This window comes from Furipterus horrens, unplaced genomic scaffold (assembly GCF_987537825.1).
Source record: "Furipterus horrens unplaced genomic scaffold, mFurHor1.1.pri manual_scaffold_11, whole genome shotgun sequence".
In the NCBI taxonomy this organism is placed as follows: Eukaryota; Metazoa; Chordata; class Mammalia; order Chiroptera; family Furipteridae; genus Furipterus; species Furipterus horrens.
Genome location: NW_028327181.1, coordinates 18,759,185 through 18,786,017, shown reverse-complemented (window position 1 = coordinate 18,786,017; position 26,833 = coordinate 18,759,185). Strand labels below are relative to the sequence as shown.

At 39.5% G+C, this 26,833-nt stretch overlaps 1 protein-coding gene and 1 pseudogene across 2 annotated transcripts in view; both read right to left on the bottom strand.

Moving 5' to 3' along the window:
* Positions 1 to 26,833, bottom strand: part of MAPK1 (mitogen-activated protein kinase 1) — a 95,867-nt gene that overhangs the window by 18,706 nt on the left and 50,328 nt on the right. For both annotated transcript variants that reach the window (XM_090290956.1, XM_090290955.1), the window contains exons 3-6: positions 26,545 to 26,734; positions 15,772 to 15,888; positions 10,096 to 10,210; positions 9,427 to 9,558 (exon numbers count right to left, since the gene is read on the bottom strand). In XM_090290956.1, coding sequence (XP_090147082.1) covers positions 9,427 to 9,558; positions 10,096 to 10,210; positions 15,772 to 15,888; positions 26,545 to 26,734 — 554 coding nt within the window. The remainder of the gene's footprint in view (positions 1 to 9,426; positions 9,559 to 10,095; positions 10,211 to 15,771; positions 15,889 to 26,544; positions 26,735 to 26,833) is intronic.
* Positions 25,359 to 26,248, bottom strand: LOC149997147 (nuclear receptor subfamily 2 group F member 6 pseudogene; annotated as a pseudogene).

Here is a 26,833-nt window from a genome sequence, read left to right as displayed (position 1 = left end):
TGTTGTATGCCACCCATCTTGATCTTCAAGACAATTAAAAGATAACAAATGCAGTAAACCACATGTTGGACATATTGAGAAATTCCATATTACAAATAATTTTTCTCACATCCATAAAGTGAACTGTAGAAGTTGTTTTTTTTTTTTTTTTTTTAAGCACATAAAATGAATTTTTGCTCCTACTGATAATCTTTTTAACACACACAAGTGTACCTTAGGAAATTAGGCAACAATGACATTTTGCTCTACAGGCCAGAAGACTTTTCAGAGCAGAGGCGGCTCTTGGGAATCTAGATATGTTGGGCTTCCACTGAAGCACTGTCTGGGCAGCCGCGGAAGAGGTGCTCATTCCTGCAGCTGTGACATGGGGTCTTGGGCCCACAACCAGGCTCCATTTCAGAGGCTCTAAGGGTCAAGACAGTGCAGCACAATTGTCAAGGACTCAGGCACCTCCTGCTCAATCTGAGTCCCACAGAATACCAGGCAGCTATGTGAACACATGACACACCCTTTGCTGAGTAAATTTTGGAGTCCTATCTGGAACAAAGGTAATAAAACCTAACCTCATTTCCTGCTCCCAACCACCGCTTCCCCAAAAGAGCTCACAGACATTTCCCCACGCACTGTCCTGAGATTAGAAGTCATTTGCCCTTTTGCTCAATTAGACACCATCTGTGTCAGGAAAAGTCCAGGTGGTCCTGGCCACAGTCTGATTCTAACAGCATTATTTCTAAATGGTTTGGAGGTACTTTCCCACTTCAAAGCACCTAGAAGACTGCAGTGTTAAGATTTCTAAAACAGATCTGTTAGTTCCTCTAAGTTAAAGAATTCCAGGCCCTTAATCTTCCTGGTAACAATTTCAAAAAAAGATAACCTTTTTTTTTGGTACTTGAAAAAAATTACTGGATCTCTAGTGTCCTTTTACTGCAAGTACTATTTCTGCATTACTCACAACTACAGAAAGGGAAAAGGAAGAGAAACGGGAAGCAGCTGGCAGGTGCTGATCCCACGGTTACAGTGCTTGGCCTCCCTTCTCCCACGCCACACAGCAAGCCACTGGCACCAGTCAGATGGCATGAATCATGCTGCCTGTGCGTATGCATCCTTAGATACAGGTTTTATTTCCCCTAAAATACCTCAGTCCCTCCAAGACTCACCAGGATCTCTGACTCACCCTGGTGCCCTCTCAAAACACACACCTCTTTAGCTTCAGGGGTGCTTAATCCCACCCTTCTGGCCCATGAGGCTTTGTTCTTCCCCTCCTAGCCTAGACCCTGTGGCGGGTCACCTGACTGGCTCTCCACTGCACCACTTTGAGTTCATCTCAGCCATCAAGCAAAACTGATCCTGGATCAAGGCTGCATCTGTCACTTCCAGCCTCAACCCAAATTTCTGAACAGGGCCTATGAAAAAGACCTAGCTGTGCAAATTGTGTCACCACAACTTGCTGGCCACAGAAACCTCCTTTTAAAAACTATTGATAATCAATTTCGAAAGACAGCTATTCCAGCTCATTAATTCAAACTGTGCAAGGACTTCCCTTAAGAAAACGACAACATTCATATGTGGCAGACGTGTCCTATGTGTACTCTCCATTTTGTCATATAGAACATTAACAAGACACATGTGAAGAATGGGCTCAATAAAGTATTTATTACTGCTTCAACAAGGCCATTCTTACTGCAGTTGGCACTGGATTTTAGCTGGGAGTGCACAGCACTGCCACCACCTTGTCCTGTGTTGAGGGGCTAGCAGTTTTGCTCACCACTGCTTTTGCACCAAGATAGCAGATGGCAGCACAGAGAAAAGGGTAAAAAATGCCTTGGTATTAATATAAAAAGTTTTATCCTCACAGACACCCTGAAAGGACCTTGGGACCTCAGAGGTGCAAGAAATATGCTACTGAGAACCACTGTGGAACAAAAATGCAGGATTAAAAAAAATATATATATATCATGAAGGCCCCCAAGAGCTCTAGGAAACCCCTGGCGGCCTCTTCTCTATTCTAAGAAGATTCTTCTCAACTTGTATGGCTTAAATCATGGCCTTCTTGTCTATTGGCGCTCACTCCCCTTACCGAGGGTGCTACTGAGAAAACCGACATCCCCAGGAGTGACATTCCTGGATGTTCCTCCACCTAGATTCACACATGTCCTCACTGTGGAAAGAGGAGATCCTCTCGCTAATTAAAGCCAATCCTCTGTGACATGTGGCCTGATCACAACCAGAACACCTCCCCTGAACTAGACATTTGTGTCTCTACTTTCCACTGTTTTGCACTAATGTTTTAACTACTCTTATGTGGTCACCAAAGACCCCTTAACTAGAAGCCTCTCTGCAGCATGGAGACTACTGAACATGTCCTTGTTGTTATATTCCACCTCCTACTTCTGTGAAATATTGTACTAGTTTTCTTTTTGTTCATTCTTTCTACAGTCTTCAAGAGTTTCTATTCCACTGCCCACTGAAGGTTCATTTATCTAGCTTCTTATATATCTCATTCTTCTATTCTCTCAACATCTTGCATGATTTCAAATGCCATGTGTTAAATAACTCCCAAATCTATCTTTGGCCTAGAACTCTCACCCAAGGCTCAGATGAATAACTCTCCATAGGTAATTAAAAAGGATATAGCTTATGATTGCATTTATAACATATATTTATAGGGACAATAACACAGTCTAGAAACTTTTCAAATAGTAGGTTATCTGAGAAATGGAGAAACTTCTCACATAAACTGCATTTTTTTTTAATTAAAAAAGAGAAAGTGGGGGAGAAAGAACGGAACCCCTCATCTCTTTTCATTTGCTGGTTCTGCTTGCCAGTGTCCACTGCCCTCTAACTGCACTTGCCATGGGGGGCTCTCGAGCTTGCCCACACTCCCTGGCTGTGCTGCGGGAATGGTGACACTGGCTTGGCCAGTCACCTGGGTGGGTTCCCTCGGCCACATGACTAGTCCAGGATGGGTACAAAGAGGCAATGAGTGGTAACTTCATACTTGGGCTGAAACTAGCAGGAAATCTGTCGGTGGAGCTGCTGGTGGCCATCCTGCGACTGTAAGAAAGAGACTAACAAAAAGAGCACAGAGGAAGGCAATCCTGAAAGAAAAGAGTTCAGATTCCAGTCAAAGTGACCACATCTGGGAATTCCAACAGTACTGAGCTTGTCAGTTATTAGAGCCAGAGAAGCCCTTCTTCAGGCTGAGTCAGTTAGCAGTAGGTTCTCGTTATGTGGAACTGAGGACTCAAATGGCTGACCCTCAAATCTGTGTGAATAACTCACCCAAGATCCTTCATCCCAGCACCCACAGCCCCATCGTTCTACTGAGCCACACCTGCCTGGCCTTCACATCCCCATCGTTCGATGGTAATCACTGCTAATCTTTTGACATGTTTTGTGGAATTTTTTAATGCAGTTTCTTGTACGTAATTGAGATCATACTACATATTATAAATGCTTTATTATTTCCCCAGTAAATATTGATCATTAGTATTTTCCCATGCTATAAAACTTTTTACAAAAAATCACATTTAATGACTGTTAATATCCCTTTAAGTAGTTGAATCATAATTTACTCAACCATTCAATAAACATTTGTCATTTAGTTTGTTTCTACTGCCTAACAGGTGGCTTAAATTTAACATGGCACAAACTAAATTCCCAAACTACTCCTCCTAGTTTTCCTCATCTCAGAATTTAATTAGGATTCTGTAAATTTCTTAATTGTGAAATTTCTATAAATTGGGTTCTTGTCCTTTGCTCACTTATTTATCCATTGAAGTCTTAGATTTCTCTCTGCTCTATATACACTAGTAATATTAATGATGGGTCTAATATTAATAACTGATAATTCACTTAACCCTCCCAAATTATCATATATGGGTGGGTGGGGGATGCAATTTGTCCCAATTTGAGATGAGGAAATTGTGAAAAAGAGAGATTAATTAACTTTTCCAAAGTGAGAGATTTGAGGTGGCGGAGCCTGTTAGAACTCAGAAGCCCAATTCCAGTGCATAGAGCTTAACCACTATGCTGTGCTGCCTTCAAAATGACAGGATAGGGCTCCTTTAAATCCTATTCAATTTAGAACATTTTATACTTATTTTCCACACCTGTTCTATTTTGTTTTAAAATTTTTATGTGATCACATCTACCATCTTTCATTTGTTTGTTTTCTTACTTTGATTTTAAAGCTTATAGGAAGATAGTCATTCTCCATGCACAGATCAGAATAATACTGAATGTTCTATTAATAGTGTTAGTTTTTAACAGTATTAATTTTTAAAAAAGTATTTAATCATTAATTCTTTTGGATTTATTTTTATGTGAGTAATAATTTAAATTGATTTTCTTCCAAATAGTTATTCAACTAGCCCAGCACCATCTGCTGAATAATAATCATTTCTTGCCCCTCAAGACTTTGGAGAGAATCTTAAGCTAGACTACTTTGAAGAAAAATCTATACTACTACTGGTTCTAGGGACTCAGCAATCAGAAACTTCCACAAACATGTGAAAAAATATTCATTCCCACTCTTAATTAAAGAAAAAACAAATTAAAATGCCGCTTCTCCCCCATTATGTTGGCAGACCCAAAGTTCAATTCCCAGCCAGAACTGCTGGAACAGAAGGCATGTGACAGAATTGCCAAACTGTCCTCCAGAGACTCAACCAATTCACACTCCACCAGCTGTCTCTGAGAACATCCGTTTCCCCATAGCCTCAACCACGCAGGGGGTTATCAAACTTACTATGTTTGCAACTATGAGGAGCGGGGGGAAAATGGAATTACTGACTTTTCAAAGTTCATATCTCATATAATGAGTAACAATGAGTACCTTTCCCTATATTTAAGAGACATTTACACTTCCTTTTCTGTGAACTATCATTAATCAAACTTAAAAGTACTAATGTTTCAGCTTGAAAAGTTTTACTTTCTTTAGTTCCCTGAGGTCTTCCATTCATTTCTCTATGTAATTTTCATATAAATCTAGATTATTAGTTCTCTGGAGGCAGGCTCTTAATCTGTCTTACTGCTGCTGTTCTATGTCCAAGGTTTAGAACGCTTGATGGCATAGAACAGACACTCAAATCTAATTATTAAATAAACAAATATATGTATGTTATAGTAAAACACAAAAAACAAAACAAAAACTAGAAACAACCCGGAAGCAGATTAAATGGGGCCACAAACTCTTTACATCTCCTCCCATCAATGGGTGAATTTATTTCCCCACTTCTTGAATCTGGGGTGACCTTGTGATCTGCTCTAACCAAGACATTGTGGCAGAAGAGTCTACTGTTCTGAGACCTGACATTGACAGACCTTGCAGCTTCTGTTCTGGCTCCTTTGGAATATTTCTGCCATCATGCGACGCCCAGTCTGCTCTGGTGTAGTATGAGAGGTGAACCAACTGCGGGATGTTGTGAGGCCACCTCAGACCATGCAACTTGAGGTGAGCAGAGCAGACTCACCCAACTGCGGCCAACTTAATGGTTTTATGAGCAAATATGTAGTGGCTGTCTTAAGGCCGTGAGTCGTAGTGTGGAGTGGTTTGTTATGCAGCAATAGATACCTGATGTAAATGTCAATGTCCAATATGAGACTGACTAAAGACATTATGGATCCTCCCTACTAGAAACACTAGTCATTTGAAAAGATGTCCAAGATATATACATGAAAAAGTTTCAGTCTTGAGATCTCAGAATCTAGACCCACAAATGCCAGTGATATAACCCTGTGATAAAGGTACTGTATCACACAACTCTGTGATACACATTCTATTACTAACCCTACTTTATAAATGGGAAAACTGAGTCCCAGAGAGGGGAACTTATTCGAAGTTCACATAGCTAGTTAAGTTGCTGAGCTATGGATTGAACCCAGGAGGTCTAGCTACAAAACCTGCGCTCCTAACACATGATGCTGTACTGACAACTACATTTCTCCACTTTATCTTATTTATAGTTCTTCCCTGCTTCATTGTAGTCATCCAAAACCTACATTTTAAAATTAACTTACTGGATTTTAGTGGTGTTAATTATCTGAATAGACCAATCTCAAAGTTCATAACCTTAACATAAGGAAAATAAGCTTTAAAAAGCCTTACAAATAGTCTTACACAAAACTCATGACTATAGAAAAAGAGTAAGAAAACAAACAGGAGGAAAACCTGGAAGGTTTGTTTATCATGAAGTTTTAATTATGCAGTTTTGTTACATATATATCTTTTAAAAAAGCAACTCAGGAAATAAGATCTAGTTAACATGTTTGGAACAATATAACACAGTTACGTGCTGCACGACATTTCAGTTAATGATGGACCACATCTACAACGGTGGCATACCCACTGCACAGCGTCGCTGTGTGTACTACACCATGTAGGTTTGTGTAAGTACACTTGCACAATGAGAAGAAATCACCTAATAACATACTTCTCAGAATGTATCCTTGTTGTTCATCGGCACATGACTGTATACAAGTCATGTCTCAGTAACATGTTCAGTTATATGAAGTTCTAAACTTTAAAATCCTATAATTTCTAACTAAATAGGTAGAAGGAATAAACACATTTGTATAGCAAAATGTTATAGGTTATGTTGGGATTCTGATAATTAAGAGTACTTCTTATAATCTTATATATTCTTTCTATATTTCCAAACTCTCTACTCTTAGGCTTAAGACCTGGGTTCCAGGAATCCAGGTCTAATTTCAGCAAGCCCCCAATAAATCTGCTGCCCCCAGTAACTGCCTATGCCCTATGGTTAGCATGTTTAACACAAAGGTATTTTTTTCTGCTGACAAGATTTTAGCAACTTCCCAGTTCTCAGGGCCTAATTCCCTATCACTAACCCCATCTAGACTTTTGAAAGCCCCGCCAACTCCCTCACATTTAAAAAATCCTTACTTGGCTGCTACATCTCAGCCCACCTGTTTGCAGCTGGCCAAATAAATCTTTTAAACTCGTGGCCTGTTCTCCCATCATTTCTCTTCTCACTCTGCCAAACCTAACATCTACCATGATAATATACTACTTTTATATCAGAGATTTTAAAGGATAGTTCCCTTTCTATCTAAAAAAATTCAATTTTATACCAACAAGTGTTTCTGAACCTTAACTTGGTTTAACACAAGAAACAAATTCAACATCTAAGTAGACAGTTGTTAAAATTTTAAAAATACACACATGCCCTGACTGGTATGGCTCAGCTGGTTGAACGTTGTCTCGCAAACCAAAAGGTCGCTGGGTCAATTTCTGCTCTGTCCCCAGTCAGGGCATGAATGGAAGACAGCCACTGACAGTTCTCTCTCACATCCATGTTTCTCTTCCTCTTTCTCCCTCCCTTCCCCTCTCGCTAAAAAAAATTTAAAAATCAAAATAAAATAAAATGTTCAATTTCTAAACACTGAAAAACTGTATTTTTAAATACACAATACATGAAATAGCAAAAATTAAAAAAGCTAAGTTTCAACAGAAGATTGGATGAAAAGACTGTAAAATTATTAAAGATAAACCAGATGTATGTAATGACATGGAAAATACTCAAGACAATTCTATTTACAATGACTTTTCGGGAATAATTACTTGGTAAAAATATGCTTATGTAATGGAGATAGAGAAAAATACAGAAGGACAAATAGGTGCTGGAAAGCCACTATTTCTCTCTCTGGTTCCCTTTTCTGATTCTCTTTCCACTTTTAAGGACCTTGGCCATGACATTAGGCCCACCGAGATAAACCAGCATAATCTCCCTATCTTAAAGTCAGCTGAATTTAAGAACCCTTAATTCTCCTTTGCCACGTAATGTAACATATTCAGAACCTGGGAATTAGGATGTACAACGTAGTTCACTTTGGGGTGGGGTCATTATTCTGCCTGCCACAGCTTTACATTAAAAAAAAAAAAAAAAAGTTACTTAATATATTTAACAGATAAATGGTAAATGGGAATAAAGCACAATACAATTATTAAACAAAGTTAACTTTAAAATATCAAAGTTAATGTATTACTTTTTCTTATTTTTTGAGAGAGGGGAAGGGGGGGGAGAGAGAGAGAGAGAGAGAGAGAGAGAGAGAGAGAGAGAGAGAGAGAGAGAAGCACTGGTGTATGTGCCCCAACTGGGACTGAACCCACAACCCAGGCATTTGTCCTGATCGGGAATTGAACCCATGACCTTTCAGTTTACAGGACAATGCTCCAATCAACTGAGCCACACTGGCCAGTGTTAGATTTGTGCTTGGAAGAAGGGAAGAGCAGAGTGGACCAGTTCAAAGCCTTTACTGAAGGATGTTTAAGCAGGTGGGCTGAGTCCAAGCAGAATGCAGCCCGAGCAGAAACAGAGTGGGGCAGTGGGGAGGGTATTTTAAGGGGTGGGAGAGTTAGCAGGACTTCCAAAAGTCCAAATGGAGCAAGTGATTGACAGGGAAGTAGGCTCTGAGAACAGGGAAGTTATTAAATCTTGTGAGCAGAAAAAGATATATCTTTGTTAAACAGGATAACCTCAGGGTAGGCAGTTACTGGGGGCAGCAAATTTATAGGGGCTTGCTGAAATCAGACCTGAATTCCCGGAACCCAGTTCTTATGCCTAAGAGCCAAGGCTAATGTAGTACTATTTTTCTTTTATAAATCATGCTCTCAGAATCCTACCTAAGAAATCTTCACATAACCTAAAGTCTTGAAAATTGTCCCATTTCCTTCACAAAGTTTAATAGTTTCAGTAGGTTTCTGTTCCTTTTTTCCTTTGTGGTATGGATGGTCTAATTATTCGAGTACCGTTTGTTGAAGAGACTGACACAAGCAACAATACAGATAAATCTCAAGTGGGAGAATCTAAGCATAAAAGGCCGTATTCTGTGTAACTGAATTTATATGACATTCTATAAAAGGCAAACCTACAGGGACAGAAATCAGACCAGAAATTGCCAAGGACCAGGGGAGGGAGCTGAGTATAAAGGAGCATGAGGCAACTTTTGGGGTTGAAGGCCTACTCCATTATCTTGATTGTGGTGGTGGTTACAAGACTGTATACGTTTGTCAAAATTCAAAGACTTGCACAATTAAAAAGCATGAATTTTACGCTACATAAATTATTCTTCAAGAAACATGACTAAAAATTATCAAATGACAAGATGAAAAAAGGAGTAATTTGTTTGGCAGGATCCTAACTTTCTGAACTCTAAAAAAGTGAATGTAATCCAAGTAGCAAAGAAACTGTAAGGCAGAAAACTAGAGAGCCACTCCCACTCTCTTACTCTACAGCCACTGCTCCCACATAAAAAGGAAGAAGAGCAATAAAGAGTCAGCAATAAATAGGTATTATCTATTAGCCACAGGCTAACTTTTCAGGCTAGTGACTTAATGATTTAACAAGTAAAACAAACATAAAAACAAGAAGCTAAGACTAAGAAAAATAATGAAATACTTACCTTTGGAGTCAGCATTTGGGAACAGCCTGTTCCATGGCACCTTATTTTTGTGTGGGAGAGAAAGCAAATAGTTTCTAGCTTTTAAATTGATTATGCAGTTCAGGTCTTCCTGTGATGGGGATCCAAGAATACCTATCAGATAAAATAATTAGTTGTTAATCATCAAGACCAAGTAATCTGACCACACACCAACAGCTGTACAGCAGAACAGACCTTGATAATTAATGTCTTCTCACACCACATCCCATTGCTTACTTTTCTTATTAAGTTTTTACAAGGGTCCTTAACATTTTATTTTTTTATTCATCACCTGAGGACATTTTTCATGTTTTTTGTTTGTTTTTTGTTTTAGAGAGAGGAAAGGGGAAAGAGGACATCAATTGTTTGCCTCCCATATGCTCCTAGATCAGGGATCGAACCTAGGTATGTGCCCTGACTGAAAATCGAACCCACCACCCTTCGGTAATGGAATGATGCTCCACCTCACTGAGCCACATCAGCCAGGGCAACAAGGGTCCTTGACATTTTAAAGCAAGGAAGATTAAAAACTCACGTTTGTCATAAGTTAAAGAGTCGTTAGAACACTTTAATTTAATGAAATGACTCTGATGTAAACTGTGGGCAAATGAATTGAGTAAATCTAGCCCCTAATGTGCTCAGGAACCTTACCCAGAATGTGGTTCAGCTGGTCGAGATAATGCTTCCCCGGGAAGATGGGCCTGTTGGAGAGCATCTCTGCGAGAATGCAGCCTACAGACCAAATATCAATGGACTTGGTATAGCCCTGCAGGAGAAAGCGAGAAGACACAGAGAATGGTATCTGGTGTTTCGTGACTCAATGAGATCTTCCTACATGACAGGCGCATGGCTGTCAGGAGTTTTAGCTTCTCCTTTGGTTCTATAATTCATAAAGAACTGAAGAGATGGAGAAACCAATAACAATTTGGCTTTCTTAAAAGATGTTGAACAACGAAGAGTACTTCATTTTAATTCTCTTTGAAGTTGATTAACTTATCAAATCAGAATTTCCAAAGTATACTTAATTTCTTTTTTCAAATAATGAGAGAAAAAATTAGAATCCTTATACATTGAAGCTGGAAACAAGAAAAAGCAGTAACACCCATTGCTTTGTGGCCCATTCACTCATTTTGGAAACCTGGAAACCAACTCAAAAGAAGAAGCACTGTTACACTTTCAGTATATTTTTAGCCATTTTGCAAATTATTTTTTAAAAGTCAAGTTGAAAACCCTTGATCTCTTAAAAAATAAAAAATGTGTGTTGGTTCCATCATATTTTACCAATCCCTATTTCTTGTCTTCTTCTTTTATTAATTCTTCAGGTATAATTTTTCTTTTAAAGAAATTCTGTGAACAGACATGGAAGAATTAGCTAAATCATACAACCATACCAAAAAGAGCTGAATTTTACGAAAAATGCTAGGTAAAGTGATAAATGGAAGAAATGGAAACAGAAAAGAATTCAGCTAAATATTAAAAGTTCAGGGAAACAGCAATGTTTTTTTTTTTTTAATCAAAGAATTAATGATCAGATTTACAGCTATGATAAAACTGGGTTGAAAAACAAAATAATTCTTTCAAATAATCCAAAATAACTTTTTCTTTGGGCCAAAACTACATTAAGAGGAACATTTAAAACACAAAATAATAACTAACTAAAAGGACCCAGGGTTCCCTGAAGAAATGACTGCTCCAAGTCTGGGGCAGGGAAAGTACTATAAATTAGCATCTAGTGCTAAAAAGCAAAGAAAGTACAGTGGGGACATGTCAAAATGGCTCCCACTGAAAAATCTGAGCCCATCTTAACATCAAAATACAGAATAGTAGATATGGATTATAAGCCACTGAATAAAATAGCCATGAAGTAATAAATGGAGAGGACTAAAACACAGCAAGAATTAAGGAGTTATGAAATCATCAATGGATAAGAAAACTAGTGGCTGAAAATTTGATGATGACAACTTACAAAGTCTTTAAGTATTTCCCCACAAATTCCTATTAATTATTAACTTAGTAATAATTATGGTTAATGTAATTAACCGTAATGGCAGAGAGCTGGAAGAACCCATCTTAACCAAAAGATCAACATGCATTCCACTAATATTGACATAATCCAGATGTGTCCCTGATATGATGGACCAAGAAGAAAACATTGTTTCTATAGTCTTTATGACCAAAATACATGACATAAACTGAGGTTCAGTCTACAAAATAGCTGATTTGCATCCTTCAAAAATGTCAAGGTCAAGAAAGGCTGAGGAACTATTTCAGATTAAAGCGCACCGAAGAAACAGTGCAGTGTGTGAGCCCAGACTGGGGGAATAAAAGGTATAAAGGATATATTGGAAAAACACCCATGGACTGAACTAAGGGGGGTGGAATTGCTGGAGGGAAGAGGAGTATTAGGAAGAGGGGAGGAAAGGGAAACAAAATTGGGACAACTGTAACAAAAAATCAATAAAATATACTTAGAACAAGCAAACAAACAAAAAACATCGAAATTTACAAATTCATATACACCCACACAGCCCTCTAGCTTGCTAAAACTGGGACAATATGAGTATTAAAAAAAAAAGGTAATGGACAGCACATTAAAAAAAAAAATCCATGTATCCACATTTTGAAAACAAATGTGGGAGACAGGAGAAAAAAGAGAAAGCTCTTCTTTATAGAAAAATGACAGCTAGTAAATATAAAAGAACAATAAATTTAGAAAAACTCCATTTTGCAAACCCCAATACAATAAGTAACAAAGGCAAGGGTCATCAACAGGTAAACCACTGTAGAAAGGCTGCTGGGAAACGGGAGATTCACACATATGGTTTCCTAGAAACCATGGGGTTTCTGCCCCAAAGGTGTGACCTAAACCTAAGCATGAGGAACCAGTGCAAAAGATTCAGACACCAAACCATTAGGCAAAACAACTCACCTATACTCTGCAAAGTACCGTAATGTCATGAAGAAGACAAAAAGGGTGGGAGAGCTGATCTAGACCAAGCACAATGTGTGAAACTTGATTAAATCAGGGACTAAAAACAAAACAAAAACAGCTGTAAAGAACTCTTTTTTCAGTGGCAGGCAGGGGGCGAACACACACACCTGGGACGTCACTAAACTAATGCTGACTGTCTTAGGTATGCTAAGGAGATTGTGACTGTGGGGAGAGAGCACCTATCCTTTTTAGAAATATTAGTATGGCCCAAAGAGTCTACGAGTAAAGTGTCAGTTTACGCTGGGGAAATGTCAGAGGGTTTGACAAAAGAGAAGAGACAGAAGGGAGGGAGCAGTAAAATGTTAACAGTTGGTGAACCCATGATTGTTGGTATATGGGTGTTCACTGTACTCTCAATTCTTCTACAGGTTAATAAACATAAAAATGTGAATATACTGGTAGAAGTAACGTTCTTAGGCTGCGAATAAAAAAGAATTTCACTATAGTTAACTCTGCAAGGAAAGAGAGAGCTAGCCGAGCACCTTGCAGAACAGAGGCCACACTCCCTGGCTACTGCCCCCTGGACAGTAACTGAGAAGTTAAGACAGTGGAGGCATCTCAAGTTGGGACGGAGGCTTTAATACTATGAATCTGCCAGTACAAAAAGCATTTCAACAGCTCTCCTTTACAATCAGCAGGCACCAAACACGCGCGTGGAATGGCTGTCATGTGGCCAGTCCAAAGAAAGAACCTGGTACGTGGGATTATTTGTAATACAAAATTATAAGAGAATCAACATAGTACTTTCTTCTTTAAAACATGTTACACCAAATCCTTCTTTATAATGGCATTTAGTGGAATTTTACTTTTATAACTGAACTGAGTAAATGTATGATACCAAGAATAACTACCTGCTTTAAACAAACTCCATTTCCTCACAAAAGCAATCTAATGGTCATCCCAAACCCTTCTCTTGTATTACTCATAATGGACGGGGGATGAGAATAAAATTTATGGTCCTTGGATCTGAGAAACGAAGTCCAATGTCTATTTTTATTGCTTTTCCTCACTGTTTGTTTTTTTTTGAAATTTAATTTTTATTGTATTTTTTCCCCATTACCATTTGGCCCCCTTATGCCCTTCCCCCAACCAATCACCACAATTTTGTCCATGACTTTCTTCATGTTTCTTAAAGTTACTTTATGGTAAATAAAATCACATTCAAGAATCTCATAATTTTGAGATATTAAATACAGGAAGTATGTCAGGCCCACTTAAGTTCTCCAAATTTGACACCTTATTCATATACTATCTGCAAATGGCATATTAAAAATAATGAATCTCAATCTCCTCAGACACCCTCAATGCTTGCCACCTGTTGCATAAGCCTAACAAAAATATCATGCTTTTTTTTCTTTTATATATTTATTCAATTACTTTATCGGACTAAGACTCAAAACTTATTAGAAGAGTTTGCCTGCAAACTGGATGCACTCTTTACAGCCACTTGGAGATCAGAAGAACACATATCATTTGGAAGCAAGATAATTATATACTATATTTTTCGCTCCATAAGATGCACTTTCCCTCCCAAAAGTGGGGGGAAAATGTCTGTGCATCTTATGGAGCGAATATTGCATCACAGACCATGATATGTATTATCTGACCTGTCAGCTGTGGCAGCAGCTATTAGAAGAGAAAGCGGTGGGCCCACGCGAAACCCCTGGGGATGCTTAAATGTCCCACTTTATTGCTGAATCTCAGGGCATCTGGTCAGTATGAAGATAGTGAAGAAAGTGATATCAGTGATTGTGAGCACCTGAGCTTCATAAATTCTGACACTAGCAATGATGTGTTCTTGGGGTTCTCAGAAAACTAGAAGAGTACTTGAACCTTAAAGTCTCCCCTCATTTGTTAATGATAGTGATGGTGGTTCTTAATACCACTGTTGACTGCTGTTCAGTTTAGATGGTTGAAATGTTAATGTTATATTTTATTAAATATTTTAGTACACCATCTGGTTCAGAATTTTTTTTTCCTTCCTGTTTTCCTCCTCTAAACCTAGGTGCGTCTTATGGTCAGGTGTGTCTTATAGTGTGAAAAATATGGTAATTTTGAAAGAATCCACAGCATTCATACTCTTTCTATACCTACATTTTCTCCAAATCATAGTTTTGCTGAAAACACATTCATTTTTTTTGAAGTGTATTTTATTATGTTGGTACAGATGTCCCAATTTCTTTTCCTTTTGCTCCCCTATGCCCAGTATACCCTTCCCTCCAGCAATCCCACCCCCTCTTAGTTCATGTCCATGGGTTGTGCATATTAAGTTCTTTGGCTTCCTCCTTTCCTGTATTATTCTTAACTTCCCCCTGTCTATTTTGTACCAACCAATTATGCTTTAGTCCCTGCACCATTTCCCCATTTCTCCCCCTTCCATCTCCCAGTTGATAACCCTCCAAATGATCCCCATACCTATGATTCTGTTCTTATTCTGGTTTGCTTAGTTTTATTTTGTTTTTATTTTTTAGGTTCTGTTGTCGATAGTTGTGAGTTTGCTGTCATTTCAATGTTTATAGTTCTGATTTTCTTTTTCTTAAATAAGTCCCTTTAACATTTCATATAATAATGTCTTGGTGATGATGAACTCCCTTAGCTTTACCTTGTATAGGAAGCACTTAATCTGCCCTTCCATTCTAAATGATAGCTTTGCTGGATGCAGTAATCTTCATTATAGGTCCTTGCTTTTCATCACATTGAATACTTCTTGCCAGTCCCTTCTTGCCTGCAAAGTTTCTTGTGAGATATCTGCTAACAGTCTTACAGGTACCCCTTTGTAGGTAACTCTGCTTTTCTCTTGCTTCTTTTAAGATTCTATCTTTAATCTTTGGCATTTGAATGATGATGTGTCTTGGTGTGACCCTCTTTGGGTCTAGCTTGTTTGGAGCTCTTGAAGAGACATGCTTATTGTTAGATAAATCTGACCTTTACAGAACAGCCCCAGCCCACGTTCACAGAAGGACACATTATTGGATAACCTCTAACACCAATTCAGCCTCCACCCAGCAGTGGCAGCAGCAGGTATAAAAGCTGCCACAGGCAAAACTTCAGCACAACTGGTCAAGGACCAAGACCATTCATTATAACAGTGACCAGAGGGGCATGCCCTCCAACACTGCAACTTGTCAGCACTACTCCAGCTGAGGTGGAGAGGCCAAAACCAGGGCCCAGAGTTCAATTCTGAACAGGAGATTATGACAGCGCCTTGGCTCTGGCCAAACAGGCCAAGACTGAAACCAAGTGGCAACAGGCTTACTGAGAGGGAAGCTTACTGCAACACATGTCCAAGGTTGTTTTGCTTCCCGGCTTTCTTTTTATGCAAACTTGCTCCTTACCTTGGAATTCAACATAATTTCTGGAGCCCTGTACCAACGTGTGGCTACGTACTCCGTCAGGAACCCTGTGTGATCATGGTCTGGATCTGCAACGCGGGCCAAGCCAAAATCACAGATCTAAGAGAGAGAAACACATACATCTTAGAGATTCAACCAATTTAATATCAAAACATCATAAAAATAAAAAAAGACAATAGCAACAATGATCATAACAAGTAGCTGCTACTATTACTAGGTGGCAGTTACTTTGCTGGGATCCCTATACACATTCATTCTTATTTAATCCTCACAACCACCTGAAAGGCAGTCATGAGAATCCATGTATCTGAAACGAGGAACAGGATGATGGAGTCTATCACAGGACACATTTTAAGAGGTATGTCCATCTTTCGTTATATGCTGATTTCACATCAATCTCATTTAGGGTGCTTGTCAAAAACTGTTCTTTGTAAAAATAAAGTCACCAAAAACCACCCAGGATCATCTTTTCTATGGCTCCTACCTGCTGGCACTCCTAGGATCATCACTGCTAGGATCAGCTCCTCAACCCACACTCCTACTTCTCAGACTTTGCCACCTGTTCCATGAAGGTAGTTATTCCCAAAGATTCTTTCCAGTTTCCTCCCCCTTCCTTGTGGTCAAATTCACTCCCAAAGCTTTAAAATCTTTCTTTCCCTTAACATCCAGCTTCTAATTTTTACTGACTCACAAAAAGTACTGCTGGCCTTCCACCATCTGGCCATCCCATATTTTCATGCTACTCCAGACTCCAATGTACATAAAATATAGCTATAATACACTTAGTCCAATGTAACGGCAAGATATTTTAATTCCTTGGTCTCTGGGGAACTAACCCAAGAAAGAGAGAAGCATGTTAACAAAGACGGGTCAGAGTATAAAAGGCAGCTTGGAAAGCAGAAACTAGTTTGGAAAACAGACATTTATTATATGTAAGTACACAACCACAATCTATGATAGTGAGCTGTGCATATCTCTGTTTCCCATGTTAGAATGTAAGTTGCTAGGAAAAGGCAACACATAACTTACTTTTTATTCTTAAGTATCCTATACATATGAGCACACAACATTTGGTGAACAAATGCCTTACTTTAAATATTTTAGGAAGTGTAACAACTGGGATGAGTTAATTAATTGGCATATATTCTAGATCAGCAGGTCCTTGAAAAATATTTCATTCATTGGCATTTTGTTATAATGTTGATAAGAAACTTAACTTACTTCCTTTTGCGTAAAGTTGAAGAACTCACCAATGACGTTAAGTTAGGATTTATTGTATTTTCACAACATCTGAATTATTAAGCTCTTAAACTAAAAAAATCAGTGTATAAATTACCAGGCTGAGATATTACATTAATAATCATGTTAATAAAATTACATTGTTCAAAGTGGCAATATTAAGGAAGAAAGAAAAATAAGTTGGAATTAGCAGCATTCCTTCACCAGGAAAGACAACTGCACCTATCACTCTAAATGCTGCAATACATCTGTATGAATTAAAACCAAGGGTACACAGTAGCTCGTTCTCATCCTTTCCTTCCAGGAACTCTAGTCCAAAAGCTATCATATGGGATCATGTAATCTAAGGGTCTCTGTGGGGTGGGGAGAACCACAGTAGCCCGGTGGGATATGGAGCATCCAAGTGGGTTGAGAGCAGGCTTCAGATCGAGATATTCTCTAGCTGTGAGATGAAGAGGAAGTCCACATGGGGAGGCAGCGGCAGCCCACTCAGGGGATTAGTCTGAGCAGGGTTAACAGGATCCATGGATTATATTGCAAAGTGATAATTTTAAAATTTTATTATTCTTTCCACATGTATTGACTGGCATTTTTTAAAAAGAAGAGCTGCCTTGGCTGAGTAGCTCAGTTGTTTAGAACACTGTCCCGATACGCCAAGGTTTAGGTTTGATCCCCAGTAAGGGCACATATAAGAATCAACCAATGAAAAAAGAATAAGAAAAAAGAATCAACCAATGATTGCATAAATAAGTGCAACAACAAATTGACGTTTCTCTCTCGTACTCTCCTTTACTCTCTAAAATCCATTAAAAAAAAAAAAAAAAGGCCCTGACCAGTGGGGCTCAGGGTGTTCTTTGGGCATTGTCCTGCGAAGTAAAGGTTGCCAGTTCAATTCCCAGTCAGGGCACATGCTTGGGTTGTAGGGTTGGTCCCATCATGGCCCCTAGTTAGGGTGGGTGAGAGAGGCAATCAACTGATGTTTCTTTCCCTTTCTTTCTCCATCTCTCTAAAAATAAATAAAATCTTTAAAAAAAAAAGAAAGAAGAGTTGTCATTCGTTAACAGGAACTATTTGTTTAGCCTGCTACACAGGAAAAATATTTAATTCTTTCCCTTTAGTTACCCATTTTTACAACAGTGAGTTGTTGCAAGGGGTACCGTACCATGTGTTATTATTTGTATACCCCACACCTAGTACAGGGCATAGAATCAGCAGGTTCTCAAATTTACTGATTACCATTTAAAAAACAAAGAGGAAGAAGTGAGTTTAGACCTTTAAAAGATTTCACAACTCCATGCATGGTCATCAGTGGAAAGCTCGTGTGATTAAAAAAGACCAGAGGGGAAAGAAGAGGAATGCTTTAGTCAAGGAACAAGTATAAAGGACCCATGGACATGGACAACAGGGTGGGGACAACAGGCATTGGGGCCAGGGGTGGGGGCAGGAGAGTGCAGTGGGGGAAAATTGGGGTAACTGTAATTGAACAATAAAATAAAATAATATATATTGAAAAAATAAGTTCCCTTAAGGCTACAACAAAGATGACTAACCAAATTTATATGGCATTAGCCAGAAAACTGTCAAGGCTACAAAATAAAAAAGCAATAATATTTATTATAATTACTTATGAAGGAAGAGACAACTAGGATATAGTGTAAGGAACAAAATGACCTACAGCACTCCAGTTGACTACTTTTGGGTCATGTTAATAAAATTACATTGTATCAATCCAAATGTTCAGAGTCCTCTTTCCCAAGCACACCTAGAACCACATGTGCTGTGATCCTAGTGCATCCTAGGACTTCTAAGATTTATGTAGGCTCAGTCTAGCAAATAGTGAGGACACAGACTAGAAACCATACCCCACTATAGGTCCACTAAGAATACACCAGCCAATTCTCTAGTTAGGGTTTATATCCCTTATGTTTCTGTGGTCCTGAGAAATAAAGAGGAACGCTATAAGAGAAGGTCCTAGAAGGGTCCCAAGAGGCCAACATCTGCTGGGTCTCAGGGCTTCAGATAACAAGTGCAAAGCATGTTTATGGAAACCAAAATGAAAGCTTACTGCTGTTGGCCTTGACTGGTACAGTCAAAAGTCTAAGACACTGAGAACAACTGATATCCTGAGGGCTCAGGAGTAGGAAACACTTTAGTAATACAGAAGCCTATGGGAAAAGGAAGAGATGACATAATTACCTACTTAAAAATATATAACAAGAAGGAAGTAAGGCTACAGGTTATAAACTTTCTAAACACAGGAGCCTGTGGGTAGCAGCAAGATCACCCCAAGGTACTGAGGATGTGACAGGTGTACAGTGACTCCAGAGCTCAAGCAGAAAACTCTTCTCCCCATCAGGGCTCTTTTATCCCTCATATATGCACCTGAATTGCCACCCACCACAACCAATCAGTGACTTAGGGACATACCAAACTCATCTTTAGAATGAGGTTCTCTTGAGTATTTATGTAATGTAAATGAAGCACCGTCCATATGTACATTTTTTAAACGTGGGCAAATTCTATTGCTGTAAATATTTGAAACATCTGTTGTGTTTCTGAGTCTCTGTGTTAAATTGAGTTTTGAAAATGATGCCTGGATTATGCAGATGGAGTAGTGAATAAATGGCCCTAGGTGAAGACAAGTCCACAAACAATGAAAAGACAACAAAGTAGTGTGATTCTGTTTGTCTTGTTAAGGAGCATTTTCAAGCAAGAGAGTGAGCCAACTATTCCCAGAAATATAACATGCTTAAAATATTGACTGACAATGTTTCTCCAAAAACAAATAAAAGCAATCTGCCATAATAGGGTTATGATAAGAAATGAAAAATAAAGCACTAGGAGACAAAAACATCCCTTGTAATTTAAAAAAAAAAAAATCACTAAGAGCCAACGAAGTGTGGTCCTTCCTAAAAGAAGGTTCATTCCTTTTGTGCCCACCTGACTTTTAATCGCACAGATCCATGGGAAAGGATCTGGTTATACCCCATGTGAAAAGTAGATGTATCTAACTAGGAAGGATCCTAAGAAGTGATGAAGTCCAATCCAATTATTTTTGATGTAGGAAGCTGTCTTCCACAACACCTCACAGGATGCCAGCCCTCCTGTTCTAAACTTCCAGAAACAGCAAATAAGCTGACCACCTAATGAGAGAACCCAATCTCTTTTTTACATTGTTACAGAAGGCTCTCCATGATTTACTGCCAACCAACCTCTCTAGCTTAGTGTCAATGATTCCCTATTACTCACCCAAAGCTGCACACAGAATAGGTCTCAGTGTTTATGTACTAGGTCCCTTATTCTTCTTACTTTTATTTCTGTTGTTCCTTCTCTCTATAATACCCTAAGCCCCACATAGCCATTGGTTTACTAAAAGCATGCTCATCCTTAGAGGAATACCACCTTCTTCCTGATGCGTCTCACAGCCCCAGCTAAAATCAACCCACCTCTTATTTTTATTTGTACAGCATTCTCTTTAATATCTCAGTTACAGCAGATATTATTATAATCATCTATTGTTTCAGATTTCTGGGACAGACACTCATTTCCCTTGCCAGGTACACCTCACAAGATTTTTCATAGGAATGTCTGTTAAATTTAAGTACAAGAAATTACTGTTACTATACATTTATATGTCTTTTTAAAACAGCTTTATTACAACTCACTCATTTGAAGTACACAATTCAATGGTCTTTGGATTATCATCACAGGGTTACACAACCATTACCACCATCCAATTTTAGAACATTTTTATAACTGCAAGAAGAAACCTTGTACTAATTAGCAGTCTCTTTCCTATTGCACTTGTCCTAGGTTACCACTGACCTCTCTGTCTCTATTGATTTGTCCGTTCTAGACATTTCATATAAGTGGAAATATAAATAGGCGGTCTTTTATGATTGACTTCTTTCACTTCTTTCAAGTAATGTTGCAAGATTCATCTGTGTTATAGCATGTATCACTACTTCATTCCTTTTTATTCCATTGTATGAGTCTATCACATTTTATTTATCCATCATCATTTGGACATTTGAACTGTTTCCACCTTTAGGCTTGCTTACTACTATGAACGTTTGTGTATTTTTTGTGTGGTCATGTTTCATGTCACTTAAGTATACACATAGAAATGAAATCCTCACCAACACTTATCATCTCACTTTTTTTTTTTTATTAAAGGATATGCATACTTTAATTTGATAGTCATCATTTACGAACAGTGAGTGAAATCTTTTTTTAAAATATGCTGTATTGATTATGCTGTTACAGTTGTCCCAATTTCTTTTCCCTTTGTTCCCCTTGATCCAATGGCCCTCTCCCTCCAACTGTCCCCCTGCCTTAGTCCATGCCCATTGGTTCTGCACATAGTTCTTCTCAACATCTTCCTATCTACTCCACTTTCTCCTACAATGCTTCTTAATTCCTGTACCATCTCTCTCCCTTTCCTTCGTCCCTTCCCCAGCTGACCTCCCCCCAAAATGTTCCCCATACCTGTAATTCTTTTCCCACTCTCATTGCCTACTTAGTCTGCCTTTGTTTCAATTCCCTAGCTTCTGCTGCTGTTGTGATACAGTTTTCATTTTAATGTTCATAGTTTTGATCCTCTTGCTCCTAAACAAGTCCCTTTAACATCTCATATAACAGTGGTTTGGATCTGATAAACTCCTTCAGCTTTACTTTGCCTGGAAGCACTTTCTCTGCCCTTCTATTCTGAATGATAGCTTCGCTGGATAGAGTAATCATGGTTGTAGGTTTTTGCTTTTCATTACTTTGAATATTTCTTGCCAGTCCCTCTTGTCTGCAGAGTTTCTTTTCAGAAATCAGCTGAGAGTCTTATTGGGACCCCTTTGTACATAATTCTCTTCTTCTCTCTTGCTGCTTTTAAGATTCTCTCTTTATCTTTAATTTTTGACATTTTGATTATAATATGTCTTGGTGTGGTTCTCCCTAGGTCCAGTTTTAGTGGAACACTCTGTGCTTTCTGGACCTCTAAGTCTATTTCCTTCCCCAAGTTAGGGAAGTTCTGTTTCATTATTTTTTCACATAATTTTTTAATTTCTAGTTCTTCTTCTTCACCTTCTGGCAACCCTATGATTCAGATGTTGGCCCACTTATAGCTGTCCCATAGGTTTCTGAGCCTCTCCTTATTTTCCTTTTTGTTTCCTCTTTCTGCACTGGTTGACTGTTTGTTCCTTCTGTGTTCCAATTTGTTGATTTGATCCCTGGTTTTCTTTCCCTCACCACTTGTTTCGAATGTGTTTTCGTTCATTCAGTAGGACTAGCCTTCCTTTATTCCCCGTCTTGTTTAAGATGTGCTGTCAGGTCTGTAAGCATTCTTATAACCAAAGCTCTGAACCGTGCCTCAGAAAGATTTCCTACCTGCTGATCCGTTAGATCGGAAATTTGCTGTCTGGTCAGCTGCGTCACTGGGATCTCTATCATGATCTGTGCCATCCTGACAGTTTTGTGTTTACCTTTGCTTCCTGGGCAGGGCTGTCACACCTCCTATGCTATAAGGGGCGCAGCCCCGTGCACTTGTCAATACCAGGTGACCCTTCTCACCACACTGTGGCATTTTGTGTGGGGGTGGGGGTCCGAGATGGACTCTTGCTGTTTACTCTCCGCTGAGAGATTGGGAGCTTCTTCCTCCGTACCCACCCCCTCTGGGCCTCACAGTCTGAGGCAATGGGGGTCTGCCTTCCCCAGCGTTGGAACCACAAGCTGATGGGTCTGGTCTGCAGCCGGGGGTGCTCCCCAGGTGTTTCTCACCTCTTTTTAAATACAGGTGCCTGTCATATAGGCCTCACTTAATCCCGTCTGCATCACTGCCTTCTGAGACTCAATGGTTTGGCTGAACTAAGTGGCTGTGTTGGTGAAGTATGGGGTGGTCTGTGGGCTTCACTTTAAAACTGTTTTCTCTTTTCTATCCTAATGGCTTGGACAGAAAGGGCCCAGAAGTCTGAGATGGGGGAAACCTAAAATATTTCCCTCAGCCCAAATTAAGTATAGTGGGCAAAAGGGTTTTGGACAATTGTGACGTGCCTTGCACACCTTCCTCCAAAGAAGTCCTTTTCTTCCCCAATGTGGGACATTGAAAAATTAATCCCTGCCCTTTGTCATCTAGTGGTTATGGATTGAATGATGCCTTTTAACCCTGTTGCCAAATCTGTTGCCCCCAGAATACAAGAATGCCAGCCTGTTAAACTGAGCATGCCGTTGTCCGGGGATAGCCAACTGACGGGGTCTGCACGATCCTTCCCCATGTGGGAAGGCCACCCTCCGCTCCACCCCCACTCTTATTAGGGATTTCAGGACCCAAGGGTAGGTAGGACGATGACCATGTCCAGCTTGAAGCAGCTAGAGGAGCATGAGACCTTCACCCATTGTCTTTTATAAGATTATAAAGGGTCTTAAGTCTGAGAGAAGAAAATTGTTATTTTTTAATGTTATAAAAAAATAATTTTTTTTAAAAAGTAAAGACTAATACAGAAAACGGTGAAGCCGGGGCACTTGAATGCACGACCCATGGACATGAACTAAGGGGGGTGGGATTGCTGGGGGTGAGGGGTGATGGGCAGAGGGGAGCAAAGCCGAAAAAAACTGAACTATTTTAACAATATAATCAATAAAATATACTTTAAAAAACAAAAACAAAAACATAGAGGTGCCTGTGCTTATCGCCATTCTGCCGCCATCGCCAGCACAGCTTGACCTCTCTACCCCAGCTTCGCCCCTCCTACCTGTCCAGACGAGCACCACTTGTTTATAACTTCATACGTTCGACTTCCATGTGGCTTTATTTTCTGGAACTTCTAGTTATTTCTGGTTTTGCAGTAGTGTATTCCTTCTTAGTTGTGGAGGGAGACAGAGCGTGTCAGTCTAGGCCTCCATCTTGGCTGAAGTCTTCATCTGACTTTTTGATTACAGCTATCCTACTTTGTATGAAGTGGTATCTCATTGTGGTTTTGATTTACATTTCCTTACTGACTAATGTTGTACTCATTGGACATTTGTATATCTCCTTTAGAGATGTCTATTCAGATCCCTTGCCCATTTTTAAATTGGGTTATTTATCTGTTGTTGAGTTGTAGGAGTTTTTTATAGTTCAGATGTCTTATCAGATATATGATTTACAAACATTTTTTTCTCATTCTGTAGGTTTTCTTTTCACTTTTTTGATGGTTTACTTTGCAGCACAAGTTTCTAATCTTAATTAAATTCAATTTTTTTCTCTTTTGTTGCTTGTGCTTTTGGTGTCATGTCTAAGAGACTCTGCCTAACACAAGACTACAAAGATTTACGCCTATATTTTCGAAGTGTATTCTAGTTTTAGCTCTTAAATTTAGGTCTTTGATCCATTTTGAGTTAATTTTTGCACATGATGTGAGGAGGGACCCAATCTCATTCTTTTGTGTTTGGCTATCCAATTGTTCTAGGACAGTTTTGTTGAAAAGACTACTCTTTCCCCAATGAATGATCTTGGCATTTTTATTGAAAATCAGTTGATCATAAAACATATGGGTTTATTTATTGACTCTCAATTCTATTCCACTGATCTATATGCCTACTCTTAAGGCAATATCACAGTCTTGATTACTATAGTTTTGTAGTAAGTTTTGAAATAAGGAAGTGTCCTGTTATTTTATTCTTTTGTAAGAGTGTTTTTGGCTATTCTGGGTCTCCTGAATTTCCACATGCATCCAGGAACAGCCTGTCCATTTCTGCAAGAAAGTGACGTGGGGCTTTGATAGGGACTGCAATAAATCTAAAGACCAATTTGGGGAGTAGTACCATCTTAATAATACTAAGTCTTCCAATCTCTGAACATGGGATATCTTTCCATTTTTCTTCTTCTTTTTTTCTTTTTGCAGGTAGAAAATACCTTTACTAATGGCCTTGATACATTCATCATGTAGTGTCCAATGAATCACATGTTCAGAGGAACTGTTTGGTGCACTCAATTCTTTCCTGGCTGTGGCAGTCTAGACACCGGGCCTCTTTCCATCACACCAAGGACGCCAACCCTACCTACCTTCCCAGGAGTTCCTGGGGTGCTGAGTGTCAAGACTGTCCCAGGATTAGAACCTCAGTCTCTCCCATCTTGGCCAGAGGTTCTGGGGAGGACAAGGCAGGGAGCCTGGATGATCAGTTAATTTTTTGGTTTCATGATTATTTAAGAAACACAAAAGACAGGCATTTCACGGTTTAAAAAATATAGGAGCCTGAGGAGAGAGGCTGTGGTCCTTCACCTGAGAATTCATCCTTGAGACCCGGGCAGCTGCGCTTCTTGAGTTCTGCAGACCAGGCTGTGGTGCACTGGGTGTCCTGTTCAGTCACTGGCCTGAGCTCTGGGGCCTGTTGAAGGTACTTTCTTCCAAAACACAGCATGTCTTGGATCAGCGACTTGATGGGTGTCTTGCCCACTAGGCACATGAAGAACAGTGGGAGATGGGAGAGGCAGGGGCAGTGCACAACAGGTGCTGGAAGTACTAGGGTGGGTCGGCTACTGGGCCCACATGAACTGGGTGAGGGCCACCTGTACCTTCTCCTGCAGGCTCTCCATGTGCATGAGATCCAGAGAGGCAACAAACATTGGGTATGGAATAGCCTGATGGTCTTGAGGCAATGGTACTTGGTTGGGTCAACCTGCAGGTGGCCCAACTTGTCTACCTGCTCCTGGGAGGTACATGTCCAGTCCTTAAAAGCCACAGCAGCCATGGGCACAGCATGCAGACCAGTGGTGGCCAGCAGCTGTGCTGTGTGCAAGTGCAGCGTGGCCTACGCACGAAGAGCCCACTCTAGCTCAGGCGCAACAGCGCCATCTGGTGGGCCACTGGCAGGTCAGGAGAAAAAGGGCCCATGGCACACCCAACTCCACCTTGCTGAATAGCAGCTGTGCTGCTAGCTCTCACATGTTGTCATGACAGCACAGTGCCAGCCACACAGCTCTTGATCTTGAAGCACCTGGCTAGGACTCAGCTCTAACACTGGCTGCCTGGGGAAAAGGTTCTTGCCTGCCGCCACTGCTGCTAGCAAGGAGCAGAGGGGGCTGGCGAGTATAGCCAGGTCTTCTTTAACTCACATGCGCACCCCTTGATCTTATTTCAGACTTCTGTAGTTCTCCCTGTTTACTGGGAATGTCTTATTTGGTTATTAAAATCACTGAAGTTTTCTGAGTGTTCTTTTTATAAAATTTAATTGAAGAAAAAGCTCACCAAAACATGATCGTTTTAACTTACATGTAACACGCATGATCCTATTTTTATATAAAAGTACCTGTTATGTAATAGCATAGAAAAAACTTTGGAAGAAAATACACCAATTTGTTGTAGTGGTTACCTCTGAAGAGGAAAAAACAACAGGACAGAAGAGAACTAGCGTTCTTTACTTGCATTTTTTTCCCCCATAAAAATGTTTTCATGTATTTCTGGTATAATTTTAATATGAGTAATAATATAAATATACCCTAGTAAAAGTTTTTTAATACATATCACCCTAAAAGTAAATGATCTGCCTGACCTTGAGATCGCAGGTGGTGTTGAGCAGCAGGTTGGAAGGCTTGAGGTCACGGTGCAGTACATTTGCTGAATGGATATATTTCAACCCTCTGAGGATCTGGTAAAGAAAATAGCAGATATGGTCGTTGCTGAGGTGTTGTGTCTTCAAGAGCTTGTAGAGATCTGTTTCCATGAGGTCCTGTACTATATATCTGTTTGGACAGGTTAAGGTTATACACCAAATAGCTGTTCTCACTTAGTAAAGCACTGAAAACAAATGAACCCTCTCCTCAAATGGTTCATTATTATAT